This window comes from Chaetura pelagica, unplaced genomic scaffold, assembly GCF_000747805.2.
Source record: "Chaetura pelagica isolate M959 unplaced genomic scaffold, ChaPel_1.0 scaffold383, whole genome shotgun sequence".
Lineage (NCBI taxonomy): Eukaryota > Metazoa > Chordata > Aves > Apodiformes > Apodidae > Chaetura > Chaetura pelagica.
In genome coordinates, this window is record NW_009952804.1 from 333,158 (window position 1) to 356,301 (window position 23,144).

Here is a 23,144-nt window from a genome sequence, read left to right on the forward strand (position 1 = left end):
CAGGTGATGTTCGAAATGATATCTATGTCACCCTGATCCAAGGGGAGTTTGACAAAGGGAAGAAGAAGACTCCCAAGAATGTAGAAGTCACCATGTCTGTACATGATGAAGATGGAAATCTCCAAGAGGTACAATGGCCTTTGCAGGAGGTCACAAGGCTGCTGTGTTTGCTATGATAGCTCTGGGCCAGAGGATCTTATTTATCAGTGAGATGCAGGAACTGTGATCATGAACAAGAGATACTATAGGTGATAGGAGTGACCAAACTGGAATGCCTGCTAATTATTTTTTTGTCATTGATAAGAGATGTGAGCAAATCTGTAAAGATTCTGTAAAACTTGCAAAGAGGTGACATGCACTGAGTTCTCTCGACAGGGAGTAACTCTGACAGTCAGGTGCTCTGAAAATGTCTGCAGTTCTTGAGTGTGAGAGCCTGGCCCAGGTTGCCCAGGGAAGCTGTGGCTGCCCCATCCCTGGGGGTGTTGAAGGGCAGGTTGGATGGGGCTTGGAGCAGCCTGGGCTGGTGGGAGGTGTCCCTGCCCATGCAGGGGGGTTAGATCTGGGTGAGCTTTCAGGTCCCTTCCAACCCAAACCAGTCTGTGATTCTATAACCCAAGATACTTGTTGCTTTCATTCAAGACCTTACCTTTTCTTTCCCCATCCACCCTTTGTCTTTTTGTCCAAAGAAAGCCATCCATCCTGGTGCTGGTTATGAAGGTGTCTCTGAATATAAGTCTGTTGTTTATTATCAAGTCAAGCAACCTTGCTGGTATGAAACTGTTAAGGTAGGAGTGTCTCATTTACAGTCTTGCTTCCTTTGTGTAGGAAATGGAACTATGAAGAGTTTGGCCAGCAGGTCGAGGGAGTTTCTCCTCCCCCTCTGCCCTGGTTAGACTTCACCTTGAGCATTGAGCAGTTCTGGGCTCCTCAGTTGCTGAAGGACAAGGAACTACTAGAGAGAGGCCAGGGCAGGGCCACAGAGATGCTGAGGGGCTGGAGCATCTGGCTGTGAGGAAAGGCTGGGAGAGCTGGGGCTGCTCAGCTGGAGAAGAGGAGCCTGAGGGGGGATCTCCTCAGTGCTGATCAATATCTCCAGGGGGTGGCAGGAGGGGGGACCAGACTCTGCTCAGGGGTGTCCAGGGCCAGGACAAGGGGCCATGGACACAAACTGGAGCCCAGGAGGTTTGAGCTGAAGAGGAGAAAATCCTTCTTGCCTGTGAGGGTGGCAGAGCCCTGGGCCAGGCTGCCCAGGGAGGCTGTGGAGTCTCCATCCCTGGAGACCTTCCAGCCCCTCCTGGATGTGTTCCTGTGGGACCTGCTCTAGGGGATCCTGCTCTAGCAGGGGGTTGGACTGGCTGATCTCCAGAGCTCCCTTCCAACCCCACCACTCTGTGATTCTGTAATTTAAAATCAGTAGGTACATCAGTAACAGAATGTCCTGCAATTTGACTGGAGGCACAGGATGCTGGTGCTCATTCTCCCTGCTGTTGCAGGTGTCCATTGCAATAGAAGAAGTCAGTCGCTGCCACCTGAGATTCACGTTCCGTCATCGCTCGTCTCAGGAGTGTAAGTAGCAGCAGATCTGCAGGAGCACTGTCCTCTTCCTGCTCTCATTTTCATTTTCTGAGGACTCACAAAGGTGTAGTTCTACTTACATCCAGTGTTGGGGATTTTCTCACGAAGAAAGATAGATAATTCAAACTTTTTGCAGCCTTAAAAAAGGTTTTATGCTGGTTTTGTTCTAAAACTGAAATTGGGGACTAACATGTTTGCTCCCTTGGAAGGCAGTTATTCATGCTGATTGCTGCCTTGGCTTCTCAGTGTGTGGTGTTGTTTCAAAGTTATTTCAAGGCCTTCACAAAATTCTAGAGGGTTCCTGAAGGTCTTTCCTATAGGAAGATGACTCATTAGGTTTACAAAAGGCTAATGAGAAAGTTAGAGCCAGAAGTTTCATCAGACTTCTTCAGAGCCCTGAAATAAGTTTCATAATCTGAGACTAAGCCCTTGAAAGGCTCTTAAAATTCTCTTAGGGTACCTGGGGGATGCAGTGACATACTTCCACATCCATCCTTGACGAGCAGATTTGCAAAATCTCAACCAAAATATCTCTACAATTACATTTGTCTATATAGCAGCATAATTAACCACTACCATTGTGTGGCAAGAGATGTTTCAGAGAGGGGATTTTTCTGTGTAGTTGCAGATACCTACTAAGAGCCTTGAGAGGTGAGGAATGAGAGCACTTTCTACTATGGGTCCCAAGAGTTTCCTTGCTCCACTGCATCATGGTGTGATGCTACTAAAGAAAGAAGCTGCACATCCAGAGCTGCATTAGGGGTAGTATGGACATTAATAAGACAATTCCTAATAAAGGTTTTTCTTTGTGTTTGCAGCTCGGGATAAGTCTGAGAGAGCTTTTGGCATGGGCTTTGTGAAGCTGATGAATGCAGATGGAACAACACTGCAAGATGGCAAACACAATTTGATTGTTTACAAGGTAGCCTGGGCATTTGCAGTCTCCACTTTTGTTTGACTAATCAAAGCAATTCTCTTGGCAGACTTTTTTTCCTAGCAATGTAAACATCATAATTGCAGAGGTTTTTAGTAATTTTTTCTAGGATAACAGGACAGTAATATTCTGTGGGGTTTTGTTTGTTCTTTTTCTCTTTTTTTAAATAAGTCACTCTCAGTTGTGCTTTCACTGATGGGTTTTCTGCCTGCAAGTACACAAACGTGGTACATCCTCGGATGTCTCAGTACAGAGCATGTTTCCTCTAACATCATCCACCTAGACAGTGTGCAGCAAACAGGCCTGGGGAACTCCTGCCTTGGAAGTTTGGTGTGTGATGGGAAGAGAGAGCCAGTGCTTTTAATCACAGTGAGGGGAAAAAGTGAAGGCATTGCAATAGAAAACTGTGAAGGGAGAGAGAGGAGGAAGAAAACCCTCCTCAATACCATGGTTTGAATCACCCTGAAAAGATCTTGGTTCCTTGGCTGCACAGGCAACTTCTGTCCCTCAGGTTAAGTCCCAAGCAGACAATGTGAGTAAACAACCATAGACATGAGAAGGTGTTTAAAGCCCTTTCTGGCTGTCACTATGTGGAAGTGTCTGCAGATGAGAACTGCAGGAGGCCAGGTGAGGGGTACTGAGAGTGAGATAACCCCTGTCTTTGCTGTGCTCAACCAACAGGGTGACAACAAGAAAATGGAAGATGCTAAAAGCTATTTAACTCTTCCTTGTACCAAAACGGAGGTGGAGGAGAAGGAGGCCCCCTCAGGGAAAAATCTGCACCATCTAGGCAACTTCACACCCCCTAAAGACAGCACAAAAGACAGCTTCCAGATTGCCACTTTGATCTGCTCCACCAAACTTACCCAGAATGGTAGGTCTTGCATTAGCAGCCTGGTGGTATCCTGCTGTAATTCTGAAGGAAAGAGGGCTCTTTCTTTATGCAAATTGTTTGGCTTGCAGCACGTGTGGGGAAAAGCTTTAATCTTGCTGTTCCATGTCAAGGGCAGCTCCATCCCAGCATTGCTGGCATCATGTTGCCAGGAGAAAGAGCTTGACGAAGCCACTAGAGACCATGTCACATGAATATTTTATCCAAACTACCAATGTTTAATGTAACAGCTTTGTTGGCATGTAAAAGGAAAGGCACTCAAGAGTGACAGTGTGTAAGTGTGTTCAGAATCCTTTAGGTTTAAGGTTAATTGTCTTACCTGCATCTTTCTGCCCTCCTGCATCTAAGCTCTGATTGTTGCATTCTCTGTCCAGGCTGTTAAGTTTCACATGTGTTCTTACATCTGAAGGTAGTAAATGAATTTAGCTTCAGAAAAGAGATAATGTACATATTTCATTAACATGGAAGATCTGTGTGAAACCTGCTGGCCCCCTCTGAAAGCTTCAGCTGTGGTTTGTAACTAAACTTGAGGTCCTGGAGTGCCTTAGACTGTGATAAATAGCCCTGCAGCTTAATGTCATTTATACAAGAGGTTTCAATTTTAACTGCAATTGCCATCTCCAGGAGGCTGCTCTAAAGTAAACACAGGCATTAGTAAGAAAAGTCATGCACCCTAATAAAATTCCTGGCTTGAGAGATCTTCTTCTGAGTGAATGAGAAGCCTGCAAAATTGCCCACCAAACACCTTGTGTCATCAAATTACAACCAGTTTCCCATTTATAGCAAAACTCAGCTTTCTTGCCGAGCCAAAAGGACCACCTCAAGGTAATATTCTGTACATCAGGGTGACTTTTCTTTGTAAGCCACTTCTAAAAATAACCTCTAGGCTTTGTTTTGTGTTGTTCTGCAGCCAATAAGTCAGCTGTGGTGGTGTAATCTAATTGCTGCTGTTCTGTCCTTGCTAGTTGACCTGCTGGGTCTGTTGAACTGGCGTTCTAACTCCCAGAACATAGCTCACAACCTGAGGAAGCTGATGGAGGTGGAAGGAGGAGAAATTGTGAAGGTATGTGGAGAGATTTGAGTCTCCTCCTTATGCAAACACTTCTCTACATGCTTGATGTGGACCTTCGAGGGCTGAAATTGTGTTATACCCCAAAGGTCTCTGTGTGGGCCAGGAGAGCTCTTCTAGCTGCTGAGCAACAGGGCAACAAAAGGTTTACTTTCCTCCAAGAGCTCTCATTAGTGGAATTTCCCAGGATTACAGAAGGTAGCTGTCACCAGGCCTGGGGAGATATCAGTGACTCTATTTTTCCCTGTATCCTTATGAAATAGAAGGTACATTCAAGACCTGTTAATTTTCAGTAGTGGCTCTGGGCCTCCTTTGTGAATTGGGACTTGCTGTGTATGTAGGAACAAAGTGCAGAGAAAGGCCCAAAGAGCTCACAGTTAGTACCATGGGGAATAGATCTGAAATGTGGGCAAGTGCCACAGAAAATGGTCTGCTGAAGGATTTAGGAGGTAAGAGTTCCTGTGGTTCCAAGTGTGGGTCTTTTGGGGTTGTGCAATGTCATGAACAACAAAGGTAAATGCTGTGTCTCTGCACACCAGTCTTTCTGTCAAATGCCTCAGGATGTCATTGATTTGTCCCAGTGCAACCTTAATCTGTAAGGACAAAATTAGTTGGTCTCTTGCTGGATAAAAAGGTAACAGAAAAGAAAGTGAGGCTATTTAGAGTTCACAAGAAAAGATCCTCTTTGCTTCTAGTGAGGGAGAATAGTGGGATGGTCATGACAAGCAAGTGAATGAACACAGGGCTAAGATCCCTTTTAAAATGTTCTTTCATGTTCAACTGGGCTAGGCTGGAAAAATGGTCCAAAAGGGCAGGTCATCTTTTCACTATTTTTTTCTCCCTCCAGTTTTTGCAAGACACCCTCGATGCACTTTTTAACATCATGATGGAAATGTCAGAAAATGAAACCTACGACTTCCTTGTGTTTGATGCACTGGTGAGTGAGTCTTTCCTGTGGATTTAGAGTAAATTTTTTTTCAGCCACGTTTTCAGGCTGTTCCTGGTGCTTCCTTTAGGTGAGGGATTGGTATTTTGCTCTGAGAAATTTAACCAGTTCTGAAGGCATTTTCAGGAGCTAGGACTGAGATAGACATGGGGCTTTTCAGGGATCACAGTGACAGCAGCAGTAAACATTTACATAATTTATAGTAATTTCTTCAGATAACTCCTTGCATGAGGGCAATTTATAGAAGATAAAAGCCATGTTATCTATCAGGAGTATGAAGTGGAATGATTTGTTCAGGGTCATGGTGGAGGATTTATGGCTGTGGTGGGAGTAGGACTTATGAACCCTAAATCCTAGCCTGGTGCTTAGGCAGTAGGGTGGCTGCTGCTCTGAACCTTGACAGAAGGATTGTAAAAGGAGCCTTCACAAGGAGTTTTCTGCATCTTTGGAGAGGCTGCACAGGATGAGTGTGGAAGGCTTTGGGGTACAGTGCAGCAACAAAGCAGTTGCTTTGTGCTGATCAACAAAAGATGGGCTTGATAGTTCAGAAGGATATGTGAAGTCAGAGGTATCCAACTGACCCCAGGGGAGCATGGGGGGCAGAATGTCCTGGCTCTCATACACATCAGGGCAGTAACAGGACTGAGTGTTTGCTCCAAGTGTAGATGATCAGAATCTCAAGCTTGAAAGTGTAATTTCTTAGCTTTGCAAACCAGCAGCTCTGTGCCTGTTTAACTTGTGCTGTGACAGTGTCACTTGTGTTGGTGCTGCTTCCTGTGTCACCTTTGTAGTTTGGAGAAGTCACTCCCTTTGTCTCAAGGATTTCCCTTCTAAATGCTGCCATGGGCTACCTTCCCTCTGAGCAGACACCAGTGTTGATGAACCACACTTTCTGTAGCATTAATGCTGTTGGAAAACCAAACAAAACATATGACCCAGCAGAATAAATGACATGCCATCTGAGACTGAGTTATGCTCAAATTAGAGGTTGTGCAGCTCTGTACATGTGTTTCCTTTTGACTTTTTGGCAGGTATTTATTATTTCTTTGATTGGAGACATCAAGTTCCAGCATTTCAACCCTGTACTTGAAACTTACATTTACAAGCACTTCAGTGCAACCCTGGCATATGTGTAAGTACTGGTAACCACAACCCCCCAGGCTGGCATTCAGGCTGGTAAACTACAGTTACCTGATAAAAGCAGCAGAGACCAGATGAGTGTTCCAGCCTATTCTCTGGGATTTCTCTTTTTTTTACCCTGTAAAAGTTTCTGTTGTGAGACTGTTTCTGCAAATTCTGTCCAGTTGCTTCAGAAGAACCTTGTGCTCTGCCCATGAGGATGCTCACACATGGAAAAGGTGTTAGCCTGCTTTTAGTACTAATGTGTTTTCCAGCCTCCTGAGCACTTCATTTTAGGGGGGAAAACAAAAAAAAAAAGGCAGATCAAGAAGCTGGAACTTTCAGACAATTTTGTAGAGACTTTTCTGAGAATTCATAAACTGGTTATGAAAATCTAACATCCCATGAAGCCAAAGATTCCAGAAGGTTGTGAGGAGAACCCTTGTGTGTCATCTGTTTATTAGATTGTAGTTTCTCTCTGGAATAAGGGAGCTGGGCTTACACAGAAACTTAACTATGTCTGTATTTATTCTCCCTCTTGTTTTCTTTCCAAAGGAAACTCACCAAAGTCCTGAACTGCTATGTGGGAAATGCTGATGACTCCAGCAAGACAGAGTTGCTGTTTGCTGCTCTGAAAGCCTTGAAGTACCTGTTCCGATTCATCGTTCAGTCACGAATACTGTACCTGAGGTGAGCCCAAGGTCATTGCCATCCTTATGTCTCCTTTTGCAAGTCAGTGGAGTTACTTCCAGGCAGTGGAGGGGATATTTTTCAACATATCCTTGATTTAAGAGGGGTGTCTTCCTGCCTCTGTCTACAGCTGGAGCAAGTAAGTTGAGGGAAAACTGAAGGACCTCTTTTCAAGAGGAGAATCTTTAGTCACCTGTAGCATGTTATAAGCAGCTCATGGTAGTGCTGAAAAGGAACCTGTTGTTTATTAAAAAAATTGAAGCATGGATTCACTTCCTCATTTTAAGAAACAAATGCACAGTTATTTGCTGAGTGAGGTGAAGGTGACATGTTGTCCATTTAGGGCATGGTCAATGACCGTGGTTTTTCCATAGCCTCAAAACATGTTTTCAGGATTTATAGTGAATCCTTGGAATCCCTTCCTCATGTGCATTCTGTTTGTTTAATGCAGAATGAGCTGTTTGATCCTTGCAAGCCAAGCAGAGTTTGATGCAATGGCAGTTTAAAAAGTGCAGCTTTTCCCTTGTAACAGATTTTAGCAGGAAATGAATTCAGGCTCCCCGCTGCCATTTTTACACTCATGTCTTTGTTGAAGGAGCTTGCATGAAGATGTTGTTCCCCAGGATAAAATCAGATTTGTGCTACTGTGATACTGTCAGCCTAGATTTCTGTGTAGAACCAGCTCTTCCTGTTCTTGGCAGGTTTTATGGGAAGAGTGAAGATGGGGATGCGTTTAACGACGCGATACGGAAGCTGTTCCTCTCCTTCAACATCCTCATGGACAGGCCCCTGGAGGAGGCTGTCAAGATCAAGGTATGCAGGGCTTGCAGGGAGGGGTGATGGCTTTTATTACATCAACTGATGCAGTTGGAGGGGGGAGAAGGGGACAGGAAGTTCCCATGCACATAAAACCCATGCAGATGAGTCACACCACCTCTGAATGTCTGTTGTAAGGAGCTGCTGTGTGGCAGGAAAGGAGCATTTAAACCCCAAAGCTGATCAAATGAAGGTGAGAGCTGTGGGTTTGCTGAAAGCCCTTCAGCCCCTGCTAGGATGAAAACCAACAACCCAAGATGAAATGTACTGCAGTGTGGAAGACACTTCAAGCAGGAACACCAAGTTGAGGGTGATGGAGATAGAAATGTGAAGTTGCTGCAAAAATCAGTCTAATGCTGGGAATGGAAGTAGTGAAAAAACACATGGTTTTTACATGTGTCTCAGATTTTCTACTTCCTTTTTTATCGTGTTAACAGGATTATGAACTTCTTACTCTCTGAGGAGGAGCAGAGCAGCCTGCAATGAGGCTGCTGCACTGCTAAAGGCAATGAGGCCTTTAGGTTGCTTGCTTTATTTCAGTTCTTCTAGCCAACATGCTTTCCTTAATTTGAAGGAAAGCCTGATTCTAAGCTTTTAATTAGCAGTTGAGTGATTTAAAGCCCAACCTTGCTTCTCATGCAGTCAGAGTACCTGCTGGCAGCAGCCACAGAACACCACAGGGAGACCTTTAGTTCCTGTTGCACGTTGTTGTCTGGATGTTACATTTATGAAAGCCAGACTGCAACCTAACTTATTACTATGTATGTGGACATGCTGAAGTGTGCAGAACACTGAATCTGGTTTAGTGACTGGTGCTTTTTATGTCAGGCTGTAAGGAGATTAATCACTGGAACTGCAGGATGTTTGCAAAAACTGAAGAACTTGGCTGCAAATCCTTCCTCCTTCACCTTTTCCACTGTGCTCTGCAGATGTGTGGTTGCTGGAGGGTCTTTGGATACATAAATTTTGATGTTAAGCCAGTTCTCTACAGGTGTCTGCACATTTGAGCTTGACAAAAACTGGATTTGTCCTGTAAGCTACAGGCATTGTGAGGCTTTACACCCTTTTAGAATGAACTAGTTAGTCTAGCTGACTTTCCATGTGTTTCATGTCCTTGTTTTCTTGTTTTCTTGCAGGGTGCAGCTTTAAAGTATTTGCCAAGCATCATAAATGATGTCAAACTAGTATTTGACCCTGTTGAGCTCAGGTAACCATCTTAACTTTGTTTGTCCTCCAAACCCAGCTTGTCTGCTGGGAAGAATTTTGGCAGCTTTCCTAAAGACAGCCACTCTGATGATGACATGATGGTGCATGCACTGTGCATGTGTTTGGGGAAGTGCTTGCAGGGCTTTGAAGGAAGTCAGTTCAAGTTCAAAGGAATCTGTGAATCTCAACTGCTCTTTCTTAGGCACTTTGAGATTTTACTGAAAACCAAATTTTGTTGAAATGTTCAGGTTGCCACCAATTATTAAATACTGCTTCTGAGGTGAACCAAAATGTGTGGTACAGGCAGGAGCACAGAAGCTGGATTTGTTCAGGGAATTAACAACACTGTGGATCTCTGTTCTTTGGTGTTCATAGCTTTGCCCAGAACCTTCCAACCCTGCCTCCTTGTTCTGACACAAATAATTTGCTCATAAGCAGCAGACAGACAGCAAATGTACATGGATTTAATTTAATGGGATCTCAGATTGAAATGAGTCATTACTCTTGATGAAAGGGGCATCTGGAAGGATACACTCTTGCCATTGTATATTGTAGTGTTTCAAGTTTCAGCAGTGGTCTGCTCAAGCTCTGCAAAATTCTGCTTTCATTTTGCATTAAAGTAGGTATGATTGTCCTGTGCTGGCACTGGAGGGAGGACAGTATTGTCTATTTATAAGCTTTTGTGATATATCTGCTGTGTCAGTGGATGCAGTCTTCATTTTAAGCAGTTTAAGCCTGCAATTTGTGAACACTGCTCAGTTTTACTAAAAATCCTAAGTTTCTTGAAAATAAATTAGGGCTCCACAGCAGTTTACTTGGAGACCACTTGGAGGTAACTTGTCCACACAGTGACAGAACTGCTGGACTTGCCCAGGGGCAGGACAGTGTAAGTGCAGGATGGAATCACACTGGGTGAAAATGCTGACCAGCTGCTTCCTTTGTGGTTTGCACACTAGTGTCCTCTTCAGCAAGTTTATCCAGAGCATTCCTGACAACCAGCTGGTTCGACAGAAGCTGAACTGCATGACCAAGATAGTTGAGAGTGATCTGTTCAAGCAGTCTGGTAAGTGACAAGCTGCAACCTCTGGCTTCTGTGTGGGGCCGGGCACCCTTAGAAATACAGTGGCTTTCAAGTTCATGTGTCCTTTCCATCAGTGGTAGCCAAATGTTAAATCCATCTTTAGAAATATTCCTTGCCATGGAACAACTGAAATGTTGCTGTTCAGTCTTTATACATTGCCCACTGCTGTAGGATCCTGAGCCAGGTGGTTTTCTTAGGAAGAGGTAGAAGGTGAGGATGTGAATTTGGTGCAGTGCTTATTATTGCAGGTTCCTGGTGACTCCAGCCTGTTAGTGGTAACTCAAGTGGATTTAAGCATGTTTTGGTGTCCAAGATAGTTATGAGCAGGAAGCTACTGTGTGGTGTCCGTGCTGAAGAACTTGCTGAGACCAACAGGACATGGTGCTGTGCTTCCCTTTTCAGAGTGCAGAGATGCTCTCCTGCCACTGCTCATCGACCAGCTGAGTGGCCAGTTGGATGACAACTCAAACAAGCCTGACCACGAGGCCTCCTCACAGCTGCTCAGCAATGTTCTTGAAGTCCTGGATCGGAAAGATGTGGTGAGCATCAACTGTCAAGGGGGCAAATGAAGGTTAAATTCTTCTTTTGAGAAGTGACAGCAAAGAAATGGTCTCAATTTGTGCCTCACACAGTTGAGAAGTTCTGATGTTTACAGAAATTGTGTTGCTTTGCTGTGTAGTTCTTTGAGTCTCTTTGCACATGAAGTAGCTGTGTCTAAAAAAGAGCCATGAGAGGCTGAATTAGTTGTTATCACTACAGTACAAAAAGCAATTGCTTTCCTTTCCAGGGACCCAGCTACTTTGGTGGCTTGTTGATTTATCTGGAGCAAGTCAAGAAAGCATTTGTTTTCTTGCTTCCTCTGCAATGAAATAGGAGCAACGATTGTTACTCAGCCAGGATAATACAGTTACTTGCCACAGTAATCATGGAAATTGATTCGAAGTTGCAATGAAAAGAATAGTTTGAGCTGAAGAAGCTGTTTGGTTCAGCTGTGTCAGGATGAACTAATGAAGCTGGGTTAGATCAATCCTGCCAGCTCCTCACCAAGCCTGTACCTACAGTGTCTGAATCGATTGCGCGTGTGTTTTAAATCTGCTTTTTTGCATCCTGTAATAACAATTAACCACCATCAGGGCACTTCTCCCTCACGTGGAGCACTTTGTAGGGCACTATACATGAAGAATTGTCTCAGAATTTCCTTATTGCCTATCCCCAGGGCCCCACTGCTCTCCACATCCAGCTGATCATGGAGCGCCTGCTCAGGAGAATAAACCGCACGGTGATCGGGATGAGCAGACAGTCCCCACACATTGTGAGAGCCTTTTCCTTGCTGCAGCTATCACTTCACCATTTGCTATAGTGGGATTGATTCTCCTGGGAGATTTCAATCTGTAGCAGTGGTTTGTGAAATCATCTTTCCATTTCCTGCAGGGCTTCTGTGCCACTAGAACGTGGCTTCTGGTGGTGTTCGGAGACCGGGTGTTAGGATAGAAATTGTCCCATTCCAGCAGCAGTTTGAGCTGAGTGGCAGCTGCCTGTGCCATCAGGTGCCTTTGGGCTTTGATGTGCAGGCAGTGAGAGGGCAAGGGGGAATGGATTGAAACTGGGAGAGGGAGCTGGAGGTTGGAGATGAGGAGGGAATTCTTTGGTGTGAGAGTGGTGAGAGCCTGGCCCAGGTTGGGCAGGGAAGCTGTGGCTGCCCCATCCCTGGGGGTGTTGAAGGGCAGGTTGGATGGGGCTTGGAGCAGCCTGGGCTGGTGGGAGGTGTCCCTGCCCATGCAGGGGTTGGGTCTGGATGAGCTTTCAGGTCCCTTCCAACCCAAACCATTCTGTGATTCTATGATACAGCAATACCTTATTTTTCTAACTTTAAGGTCAAGCTAATGCTATTACCAGGATGTCAGCCATGAGAATTACAGTTGGCCGTGGGAAATTTGAAAATCATAGGATCATTTAGGTTGGAAAGGACCCTTAAGATTTCACTAAGTGGTTCATTTACATATGTGTTCTATGTGTTCCATTGTTTTGAGGGTGTTGTTTTTCTTGCAAACTGTGATCTCTAGGGAGAAAGCAAGCTATCCTCAGTGCATAATTGAGATTTAGGAAGTCTTCACATTTGGTAAGGCAGAACTGTGAAGGCATCTGCCACACTTGGAACTTACAGTGTAAAACAGGAGAATAATCAATGTTTTTTTTTCCCTATTCCAGGGCATTTTTGTGGCCTGTATGACAGCCATCCTGAGGCAGATGGATGATTTCCATTACAGCCATTACATCAATACTTTCAAAACCAGGCAGGACATTATTGTAAGTCAGCCTGACTGAGGGATTAGCTCAGTCCATAAAGAATTGCACTCTGCTTCTGAAAGGTCATTTCGAGTTAGTGTGCTCAGTTTGGAGTGATTTTACTGCATCCATCATTGCACCCCAATGACTTGTGGGCCACAGTCACTGGGGATGTATCCACATCACCCCTGCTGGGGATCCACAGTGAGTGTTGCTGACTCAGTAGAGCCTGAAAACAGCATTTGTAGCATTGAGTAAAAACATGTTTAATGAATATTTAAGCCTGGGCAAGTAAAAAGTCAGGAACCAGAAGAGTGAATCAAGATGAAAAGCATTTTCCCTCTCCTGCTCTCACTGTATCTCTTTGTGACCCTCTTCTCTTTATCTGCTTCTTTCTAATTCTTTCTTCCTCTCTAGGGTTTAATTAAGTGCTTTCACCTTACTTTAGTGGGCAGCAATGCAAATAGTTCCTTCCATGTTAAAGACATTGTACAGTTCATGGCCCCAGAGACTTTCAGTATGAAACTAGGTGAAACATTAGGTTTTAATTTTTCAGGGTGGGATTTTGAGGCCCATAGAATGAACAGCTCTGTCCAGATTTTTTTTCTGCAGACTGTTCAGAGTAAGTCAGAACCAAAAGTACTATTTATTCAAGTCTCTGAAGAATGGCACAGCAGCTGTTCTGGCTTTTTTGTCCCCATATTCCTTGTTTTGCAACTTAGGAGTACTTGCTGATTTTAATAGTGGCTGGGGAAGAGCCTGGATTTATGTGCTTCTGTAAAAGCCAGATCAAAACCCACAAGAAAGTGTTTGAGATTCATTTTGGGTGGCAAGGTGATCTGTTTCTCTGAGCAGTTGGAATTGCTTGCAATCTGTTGAGCAACATAGCCACCTACAGGACACACACATTCCTGTCACTTCTCCATCTGAAAGGCATTGTCAGAGAGCACTTATCTGGCTTTAGAAATACTTTTTATAGCACCTAAGTATTTTTTTGGGGGGTGAAGGGAAGAAAATCGTGTCGATTCATTAATTCTGCTACATCAAGTAAAGGAGTGAAAAGGTTTTCAGCAGGGTTATGTAGAAATACTGCCTGAGGAAGAAGGGTGTTAGGAAGACAAATCTGTTGGAGTTGGGAAACAGGTGGATTCAAGGCTGAAATGAAACAAATTTATGTTGGATGGGCCTCAATTCAGATTTTTTTTTATTTTTCCTGAAAAGCAGTAGAGGTAGAATAGGAGAATATTGTAGCTTAAGATCAAGGTAAGGTTAAAGAGGTGCTTGAAGGCTTTCCTGTAATGTAAGCTTCAGATTGAAGCTCAGCTTACAAGTTGAAGATGTCTTGTTTTGGCTCAAATAGGAGAATGTTTCTGTGGTATTTCTGTGTGAAATAGAAACAATTTTACAAGTCCTTCTATCTACAGAAGCAAACCCACACTTGTGGTGGTGTGGCAGTTGTTAACACCAACAGAACATTGCATTTTATCTTACTGCAATCATTACTTGTTTTTGTTGTTCATTGTTGGTTTTTTGTTGACTTTGGTACTTCCAGCCCTGGTGTTGCATCATTACTGGGTTGGTTTCACACTATTATAAGTTAATTTATATCTTCAGGGTACCCCATGTCAAGTCCAAACCTTTCCTTCAGGATTTAATAATCCCCAGAGGATTTTTAACTGAGGCAGCACCAAATCCCCTTTTCTCTCCTCACATCAGTGTTGCTTGCCAATTATGCAGAGCAAGCTGTTCAGCTCAAGCAGAATACTGGTTTTACTGGTGATCTTTGCAAGGTGGTGATTTCTCATGTGACCTTCTTTGTGTCCCTCATCTTTGTAGAGAAGAGATTCCATTTAACTGCTCATAAGTAGCATTTATATCTGTAGAGACCCTAATGTAGAAATCCATATTCTTCATATTACCTGCTTTTGTTCATCTCCCTTTTCCTTTTCCTTTTTTCTTATTCCACAATTCAGCCTTGCCCTGCAAGAGTTTGAAGGTGTGATACAGCTTTTCTTGGAGCAGTTTGTGCAAAAAGGAGTCTTTTCTACAGTGCTGTTGTAATCCATGTGTCTGACATGTTCACTGTCCCTCTTAAACTGGATCAGAAAAGACTCAACTAATTGGGGATGTGAAAATACATTCTAATTTCAGTCATTCTAGAAGATAGAGCCTAGGGCTGTTCCACTGTCACCATTCAGACATTTGGAAATAAGTCCTTCAATATGGGTTTTGCTTTTTAATCCAGCTTGTGCACCAGAGCTCCCTACAACACAGCTTAATTCAAAACAGTAAAGACAGATTTAATTAAACAGATCAACTTGTTGTGTGGAATTATTTCTCCTTCTGTAGCTGAATGGATGAGATGTCAGAAATAATGTAGTTACTGGAATATAACAGAACAAGAGGACCCTCTTAGGAGGTACAGTGTATTGATTGCTGATCAATGCAGTCATTAATCAATGCAATTGCAAGCATTTGCATTTCCCAATATTTTCCTGTGGGTAAAGGACTACCATATTCAACCTGATGGGCTGTTGTTCTTATTTTTCTAACAGGACTTCCTGATGGAAACATTCATTATGTTTAAGGATCTGATTGGAAAAAATGTCTATGCAGCTGACTGGATGGTCATGAATATGATGCAGAGCAGGTACCAAGTTGCTGCTATTTTAAGACTTGCTGCTGCTTTGGAGCCTTTTTGTTCCTGCAGGGAGGGTGGCTCACACAAGCAGGCTGGAGCTACATGGGCTTGTTTTCTTTTACAGTCTCAGGGTGATTTAAATTAGATTTCAGTGAAGTGCCTGCACACATCTGATGGAGCTAGAAGCCTTTCTCCTTCTGCCCAAAGGCACACAACCAAAGCCATGCCATTTTTTATCCAGCCATTTATCTGCTGGCAAGTGCAGCAAAAAGCAGAGCAGCTTTTTTGGTTGCAATTCTGGGGGAGCCACACAGCAAATGTAAAGCTGGACATAAATATAGTCTAGGGTTTAGTGTGCTGGCCTGTAAACTAGAGCTACCCTGGTTCACTGCTCTGCTGTGGACTTGGGCCTTGTGGGAGTCAGCTCTCCTGCTAAGTCTGTACGACTGGGATGGCTTTGGCTTGCTGAGCACCAAAACATGGCCCAGACCTGGTACCCATGCCCCAGCAGGGGCATCAACAGCACTGGGGAGACAATGAAGAGACAACAAACCTGCACCTGGCACACATGTCATGCATGTCCCCTTCAGCAGGCAGCACAGCTCCCCTCTCATGGGGGTGCAGTGGAGAAGGACATGCCAGTAGCAGGGTATTTGAATGTTTCAGTGGTGGGGACAGTCTAAACTGGAGAAGCTCCCATCTGGAGTGACACTGCACTGGCAGAGATTGCATGACCCCAAAGTGGTTTTGTTGTTCACCTGCCTCCAGTCAAGGTTTCTTCTGTTTACAGAGAAATAACCTGCCGGAATGTCCCTCTACTGGGAAAGAAGTGAAATGGCATTAGAAAGGAATACCTGTCGTGTTTGGAACAGACAGGGTCTTGTCTCCTCAGCTCACGTGTAGGACTCATAAACAGCAATACTGTTTTTTTTTCAAGAGCCACCTTTTACTTGACACTTTCTCTCCTGCAGGGTTTTCCTGCGGGCAGTGAACCAGTTCACCTCCGTGCTCAACCGGTACTTTCTGGATCAAGCAAATTTTGAACTCCAGGTAATGTTCCATTCTTCCTGGATCTTCTTGTGGGACCCCAGTCCTGAAAGGCAGGAAGAACAGATTTGGTGATATGGAGAATGCCTGTGGAAAATGCCCTTAGTCTTTTATAACAAAGCAGCAGAATGTGAAGCAGTTTAGAATTACAGAGCTGTGGTTAGTGCAGCAGCAAGTTGCAAGCACACACAGCTGCTGCAGGGCCTTAGGAGCCCAGGCTGAGCAGTGTGCTGACTGCAGCTGCTTGCCTAGTGCAGAGCAGAATACTGCCTGGGTGTGCCCAGTGTCACTTCCTTTAGCTGGGAAGCATAAGCTAAAAAGAGTGAGAAATGTGAAGCTGTTCTATGCTTCAGACTTGCCTGCTGTAGCTGAGTACAAACCAGCAGCATCACTGGTGCTGCATTTCCTCCTTAACACTCACCTGGGAGAGCACAGCACTTGAGGCTGTGTAGATCTGTTCTTGCTTTCCCTTTGTCTTCTCCTGTTTGAGGCTTGTTTCTTTCCCACAGCTCTGGAATAACTATTTCCATTTGGCAGTGGCCTTTCTCACTCACGAATCCCTCCAGCTGGAGACCTTCTCACAAGCCAAACGCAACAAAATCATCAAGAAGTGAGTTTATACTTTAAAAGCTGCCAGACCTTTTTCCTTTTAAGATGCTTCGTTTGGACTGTCCCAGACATACCCTGCAACCATCTTAGGATGAGATGAAAAATGCCATGGAAGTGCTGGATTAATGAATGATAAGGGGAGGAGAGGTGACTAGGACAGATGTCAGCTCTTCACACTGTGGGTGTGTGAGTCTGCTCAGACAGATCCTGAGTTGTTTGAGCTGAACTTAAGCACCTTGCCAAAAGATTTTTCCCACTGCAAGGTCTGTCCTAGAAGGCTTGACATGGTTCCCACACCAATACCTTCTGCAATTCCTCAGCCATTGTGTAAAGTAGATAAGAAAGGAGCCTAAAACCTCTGCAACTTTTTGGTCCCCTCTTTGTTTTTTCTGTTTTGAAAGTGAGAACATGTCAGAGGCATTAATCAACCCAACAGTAGGAATTTTTAGTCACTTGGCAAAATTTGCCAAGACACTGAACACCTTTTACTTCTGCATTGAGCTGGAATCAAATGCCTAAATGTCTTTGTAGATCTTGACAGAGTTTTATTAGGGCATACCTAGTTAATGTTTGCCATCTTTTTCCTGCAGCAATGAGGACTTTAATGAGCTTGGTAGTTAAAGATTCTTCCATTCTCTTCAAGTTAAATGTAATGTCAAGTTGAAGCTTTTAGGGAAAAACACCAAATAGAACAAAACTTTTAGAATAACAGGAAACAGGAGGACTGCAGCTTTGTTGCTGGCTGGGGTAAGGAAGATAAAAGATGTGGTGATGTCCTGGTTTGAGCCAGGATGAAGCCAATTTTCTTTTCCTGACAACAAAAGGCACATAATAGTGAGGAACTTCCCTTAGTAGGGAGGTTATTCTGGGGAACCCCTGGGTCCCAGCACGTTCAGGTTTGTGTGGTGCTTTTCTAAGAGGAGGGTAATAGGTTTTGTGGTTTTGCCATTAAATTTCTTCTGCAACTTTCTAAGGCAGTTTCAATGCCTAGGCCTTTTAAATCTTTTTCTTTCTAATACTTTTTCCTAGGTATGGGGACATGAGGAAAGAAATTGGCTTCAAAATCAGGGATATGTGGTATAATCTGGGTGAGTTCCAGCTAAAGAATTCTCTTTATTCAAGCTCTTGAGCTGGGTTTCAAATCCTTTATTTCTTTATAAAAGCTGCTCATGTTTAATGTGGGAAAATACACTTTAGGTTGAGCTGTTTCAGAGCACAAAATCTCTTTTTCTGGGAGTAGCTTCTTGTCTCATGTCAGCTGCTGAGCTAATTTGTTAGATTCTTTATAAAGGTTGTTCTACTGTATGAAGGACAAGTGGAGAATTTTCTGGAGAGCCTTTGTGGTTTCCAACATGCATGCAACTCACATTGGTTATTTTCCTGGATTATTCCAGAGTTTTGGAACCATAACATGTGAAGTCTACCTTCAGTATCCATACACATAAGATGCCTGCTAAGCACAGTGTCTCAGTTTTATGGTCTTTAATTTATATGAATAATGTGCTTAAACGTCAGGATATCCAAATCCAGCCATGTTCTATTAGGATGTATCTGACTTTCTTGCAGGTCCCCACAAAATAAAATTCATTCCAGCAATGGTAGGGCCAATCCTGGAGGTGACCCTTGTCCCAGAGCCTGAGCTGAGGAAAGCCACCATCCCCATCTTCTTCGACATGATGCAGTGCGAGTTTAACTTCAGTGGGAACAGAAACTTCCACATGGTAAGGGGGTCTGGGATCTTCAGTGCAGATGTTCCACACTCTGCATTGGGCAAGGAGGGAGTAGGGAACATTTCAACCAAACAGGAAGACCACACACAAACCAAGCATTATGCCAAACACTTGGATGGATTGTTAAGTTTTTTGCAGGAGCCAGAACTCTTCAGTTCTTTCCCTGACTTTACTTTTGCATGACTTTGGTAATTATTGAGCCACCCTTTTCCTTTTTTTCTGCATTAGTAGATGTCTGAATACACACATCTAAATTGTGAAGAAATCTGGAGACCCTAAGATTCTACAGAATAGTGTCTAGATACATTTTTAACACTGAAATTCCCCCATGGCAAATTTTTGGCTGTAAATATAAGTGACCATAGAGAAAACTGCTGGACACTCAGAACTGTTCAGTCCTTAGTCTGTTATTAACCTTAAATTTTAGAACACATTTGTGAAGACTGATGCCACCAGTATGGAAAGTAGAACTGTGATACAAAGGACAGACATGATTTGCTTGAGGCTACACAAGTGAAAGGACAGAGCAGGGAACAGGCCCTGGATTCCTGAGTCCAACCCTGTGCTAGTTTCTTTAGAAGTTACCTTTGACTGCTACTGGGAGAGCACCAGAAAGTGAGGAAGGAAAAGGAGGATCTTAGCTTTTGCCCTGAGTTTTCTCTGCAGTTGCTAAGGACTTATTCTTCCATTTTTCCCTGGGGATATCAGACTTTAACATCTCAACTGGCAGGCAGGAGACACTGTAGTAGTGCTGTAGACAGTCTTCTCCCTGGAGATAGGAGCCATCCATCCAAAAGGCAGCCACCTTGGCATTTCTGACTGTTGTCAGATGTGATGTGCATCTCCCCAGGCACCATCCTCACACCAGCTTACACCCCAGCTTCAGTGTGCATGTAGGATCTTTCTTCCCCTGGGGTCATCAGTCTTCAGTGTGGTTGGCCACAGGGTCTTGGGGATTTTTGGAACTGGGAGAAGGGAGCAGGATGTGTGGGGCATGGATTTTCCATTCCAGTGGTGTTTATATGTGAGCTACAGTTAGAACTGGGACTGGGTATTTGACCTTCTTGCACATAACTGGGTTTGTCTTTATAGCTCAACAGACAATCACACAAGCCTTGGTTCTTGCAGCTTGAGAAGATGCATTAATTAGTAGTCACAGTGTTTCTGGTGGCCAGAGAGTTATGACTTGCCCTTGACTGATGGCAGGAGTTCAGTTTCTTCAGGGTTAGTGGAGGACCTTTACAATCTGTAACTTGGCTGCTGAGATGCTTCTCCATCCCAGCACAGCTGAGCTGCTAATGGATGGAGGAGAAGACAAAGCATCACCCCAAAGCATGACTCTCCAGTGTCTTAGGATAAGAGAGGGGGACTTCAATTTCCTTGCTGCAAATCTTGTCATCTTATTTCTTACCATCTTATCCTGTACAAACAGTGAAAGCATCTTCCAGCTTAGCTTGTGAAAGCAGCATGTGAGGGTGGGGCAGGTCAGAAATGCCAGCTGGAAGCATTGCTGCTGTTTAGGCCACACTGCTGTCTATTTGATTGTGGATTTTGCCTTTTCAGTTTGAAAATGAGTTGATAACCAAGCTGGATCAGGAGGTGGAGGGTGGCCGAGGGGATGAACAGTACAAGATTTTACTGGAGAAACTGTAAGTTTTATAAAGAACATGGAGGCTCTTTTTTACAGCTTAGTTGTCTATTTTTCTAGTACAAACAGACCCTGATTTGTTACCCCAGTGATAAGGGAAGCAGTGCAGTTGATAGTGATCTTAATATGCAGGTATTCTAAGACTGTTTGCCTTGAAATGCTTTTATTCTGGAGCAGCAGGTTGCTGAGCTGCCCTGAGCTGAAAGCCTAAAGGCAGGTGCCAAACTGGCCAGGGGTTTATAAGTGAAGAAGCTTGAGAACAGCAGGCTCAGAGTTAAAGCAAAGTCAGAGGAGCCTTTTAGCACCAAGAGTAGAGCCCAGGTTTTTGATCAAGGCAGGCTTTGTCCTGCCTGACTTTGGGCATCTCAGGTGGGGGTGTTGAGTTGTGCTGCACTGGAGTGTGTGTTCAGGAAATATGTTTGACTCTGAGCTGGGGGCTCTTTGGGTGATTTACTCTGAAGTTCTACTTATCACTGCTCAGAGCTAACTGAGTGTTCCCTCCCTTCCCTCTGGGTGTACCTGCAGCCTCCTGGAGCACTGTCGGAAGCATAAATACCTGTCTGCTTCTGGAGAGGTGTTTGCTCTGCTGGTCAGCAGCCTCCTGGAGAACCTGCTGGACTACAGGACCATCATGCATGATGAGAGCAAGGAGAACCGCATGAGCTGCACTGTCAATGTGCTGGTATGGGCAGGGCTGGGGTTCAGCTGGGCTGTCTCCTCACTGAACTGGCTTTTGTGGGTTCTGAAGGATTTTTGTTGTAGGTTTTAAAGTAATTCTTTATGCCATTTCTGCCTAGTGATGGGCCCAAATCGGGCCACCAGCTGTTGACAGCTGTAAAGCTTAGAAAGATGGACAGTCCAAAAGCAAGTCATGTGGCTGGTCCTTGTCTGCAGGGCAATCTGAAACCCTGGAATACAGGCAGGAGAGATGGCTGAGAGTTGGGGAAGTGTGGGTTTAAGTGTCTGTTCCACTGCAATGAGCCTGTATGACTTTGGACAAGCCACTTTCTGTCTTTGACTTTCCCCTTGGCTAGAGGTGATAGTAGCCCCACGTTATGTGAAAGGGATGGCTGCAAGGATATATGCACCTAAGTAAGCAAAATGACAGCAAAGATCTTTGAGATACCTAGAACTGATGCTTAAGTTACTTGACTGAAGATGATTATGCAAATCATGGCACTTGGTGCAGTCTAAAGTTTGATCTTTTCTTGGCAGAATTTTTATAAGGAGAAGAAACGAGAAGACATTTATATCAGGTAGTTCCCCCCATAAACCTGTAGAGAAGCCTTTGTTTCTCTTGGTGCTCTGTGCACTGACACAGGAACCCTTCCCATCAAGTAGCAATTGTTTTTTGTTTGTTTAGGTATCTCTATAAGCTCCGAGACCTGCACACAGACTGTGAGAACTTCACAGAGGCAGCATACACTCTCCTCCTCCATGCAGAGCTGCTCCAGGTATTACTCCAAAGCCAGTTCTCAGTTCCCATGTCATGGTGTGGGTTTTAAATGAAGTTCAGAAGGCTCAGAATAAACAATTCACTCTTTTCTTTCTGTGATGTGACTTTGCCTTACCTCAAAACTAGTGGTCATTGTTTGTTGAGGCTACACAAGTGATATGACTGTGATATGACTTTGCCTTACCTCAAAACTAGTGGTCATTAAGGAGCTTCACAGTTTTGCAAATTGCAGAGTAGCTCAATGGATTAAAGCAAAAGTGTAATTGGTACCAATTTCTTCCACACTCTTGGTGAAGCAGAGTGCTGTAGTGAGCTGGAGAAAATCTCTCTGTTTGGGGTCATAGTACAGTTTTTTCCACTTGTGTATGAACAGTATAAATTGTATTAGCCTAGGCTGTCTTAATTTGCATTTAAGTCAACCTCTTCCTGTCTTCCTCAGATGAATAAAGCACACACTTAATAAAGCTGGCTTAAGTCTTTTAAACCAAAATCATACCAGTTTTGCAGATTTAATTAAACTTGTATTTAAAGTTAATTTTAAATATGCCTTTAAAAATTGTACAAGTTTAGATGAATTCTTAAATTGATTTAAAATTAACTGTTTATATAGGAAAAAAGTGGGCACAATAACTGAAGCTTTCTGGCTGTTTACATGTAGTGGGAGAGCATAATCAGGTGCTTCTCTGAGCAGCTGGCTGGGGTGGTTTAAGAGGTTACTGCATGCTGGCTGCTAGTTATCTTAATGAATAGTAATTCTACTACTAGCTAGTAGTAATCCTAATGGATTAAAACTGGAAGAGGGAGATTGAGGTTGGAGATGAGGAGGGAATTCTTTGTTGTGAGGGTGGTGAGAGCCTGGCCCAGGTTGCCCAGGGAAGCTGTGGCTGCCCCATCCCTGGGGGTGCTGAAGGGCAGGTTGGATGGGGCTTGGAGCAGCCTGGGCTGGTGGGAGGTGTCCCTGCCCATGCAGGGGGTTGGATCTGGATGATCTTTAAGGTCCCTTCCCATCCAAACCATTCTAAGATAGTGATCCTAACCATGCTGCTGAGATGTGGTGTTTGTGCCTGTGTCATGAGTCAGCCCACTCAGCTTCTCTCAGTGCAAAACTTCCTTGCTTTGATGGATTTGTTTGGAATGCAGGTGAGTCTATGCACTGTAAGGATCTGGTAATCTGAAAAGGTTCCAGTTCTTTCAACTCTGCCTTTTTAATCTCCCTACTAGTGGTCTGAGAAGCCATGTGTCCCCCATCTCCTGCAGAGGGACAGCTACTACGTCTACTCACAACAGGAACTTAAGGAAAAACTCTACCAAGAAATTATCTCCTTCTTTGACAAGGGCAAGGTGAGTGTCTCTGCTTGGCTTGGTGAATGCAGCTGACAGAGGTTGGTTTTAAGGGAAA

The 23,144-nt window shown here is 44.1% G+C and overlaps 1 protein-coding gene across 1 annotated transcript in view; it reads left to right on the forward strand.

The window, feature by feature from the left end:
* DOCK5 (dedicator of cytokinesis 5) overlaps window positions 1–23,144 on the forward strand; it is a 115,371-nt gene that overhangs the window by 75,258 nt on the left and 16,969 nt on the right. Inside the window, exons 14-38 of the mRNA XM_009995016.1 lie at window positions 4–128; window positions 687–785; window positions 1,494–1,566; window positions 2,394–2,497; window positions 3,191–3,383; window positions 4,367–4,464; window positions 5,318–5,407; window positions 6,448–6,548; window positions 7,091–7,225; window positions 7,927–8,038; window positions 9,178–9,248; window positions 10,204–10,310; window positions 10,731–10,867; window positions 11,545–11,640; window positions 12,537–12,635; window positions 15,170–15,264; window positions 16,227–16,305; window positions 16,812–16,912; window positions 17,941–17,999; window positions 18,478–18,632; window positions 20,205–20,290; window positions 20,815–20,971; window positions 21,505–21,545; window positions 21,653–21,743; window positions 22,967–23,086. Of these exons, the coding sequence (XP_009993318.1) occupies window positions 4–128; window positions 687–785; window positions 1,494–1,566; window positions 2,394–2,497; window positions 3,191–3,383; window positions 4,367–4,464; window positions 5,318–5,407; window positions 6,448–6,548; window positions 7,091–7,225; window positions 7,927–8,038; window positions 9,178–9,248; window positions 10,204–10,310; window positions 10,731–10,867; window positions 11,545–11,640; window positions 12,537–12,635; window positions 15,170–15,264; window positions 16,227–16,305; window positions 16,812–16,912; window positions 17,941–17,999; window positions 18,478–18,632; window positions 20,205–20,290; window positions 20,815–20,971; window positions 21,505–21,545; window positions 21,653–21,743; window positions 22,967–23,086 (2,624 nt within the window). The remainder of the gene's footprint in view (window positions 1–3; window positions 129–686; window positions 786–1,493; window positions 1,567–2,393; window positions 2,498–3,190; window positions 3,384–4,366; window positions 4,465–5,317; window positions 5,408–6,447; window positions 6,549–7,090; window positions 7,226–7,926; window positions 8,039–9,177; window positions 9,249–10,203; window positions 10,311–10,730; window positions 10,868–11,544; window positions 11,641–12,536; window positions 12,636–15,169; window positions 15,265–16,226; window positions 16,306–16,811; window positions 16,913–17,940; window positions 18,000–18,477; window positions 18,633–20,204; window positions 20,291–20,814; window positions 20,972–21,504; window positions 21,546–21,652; window positions 21,744–22,966; window positions 23,087–23,144) is intronic.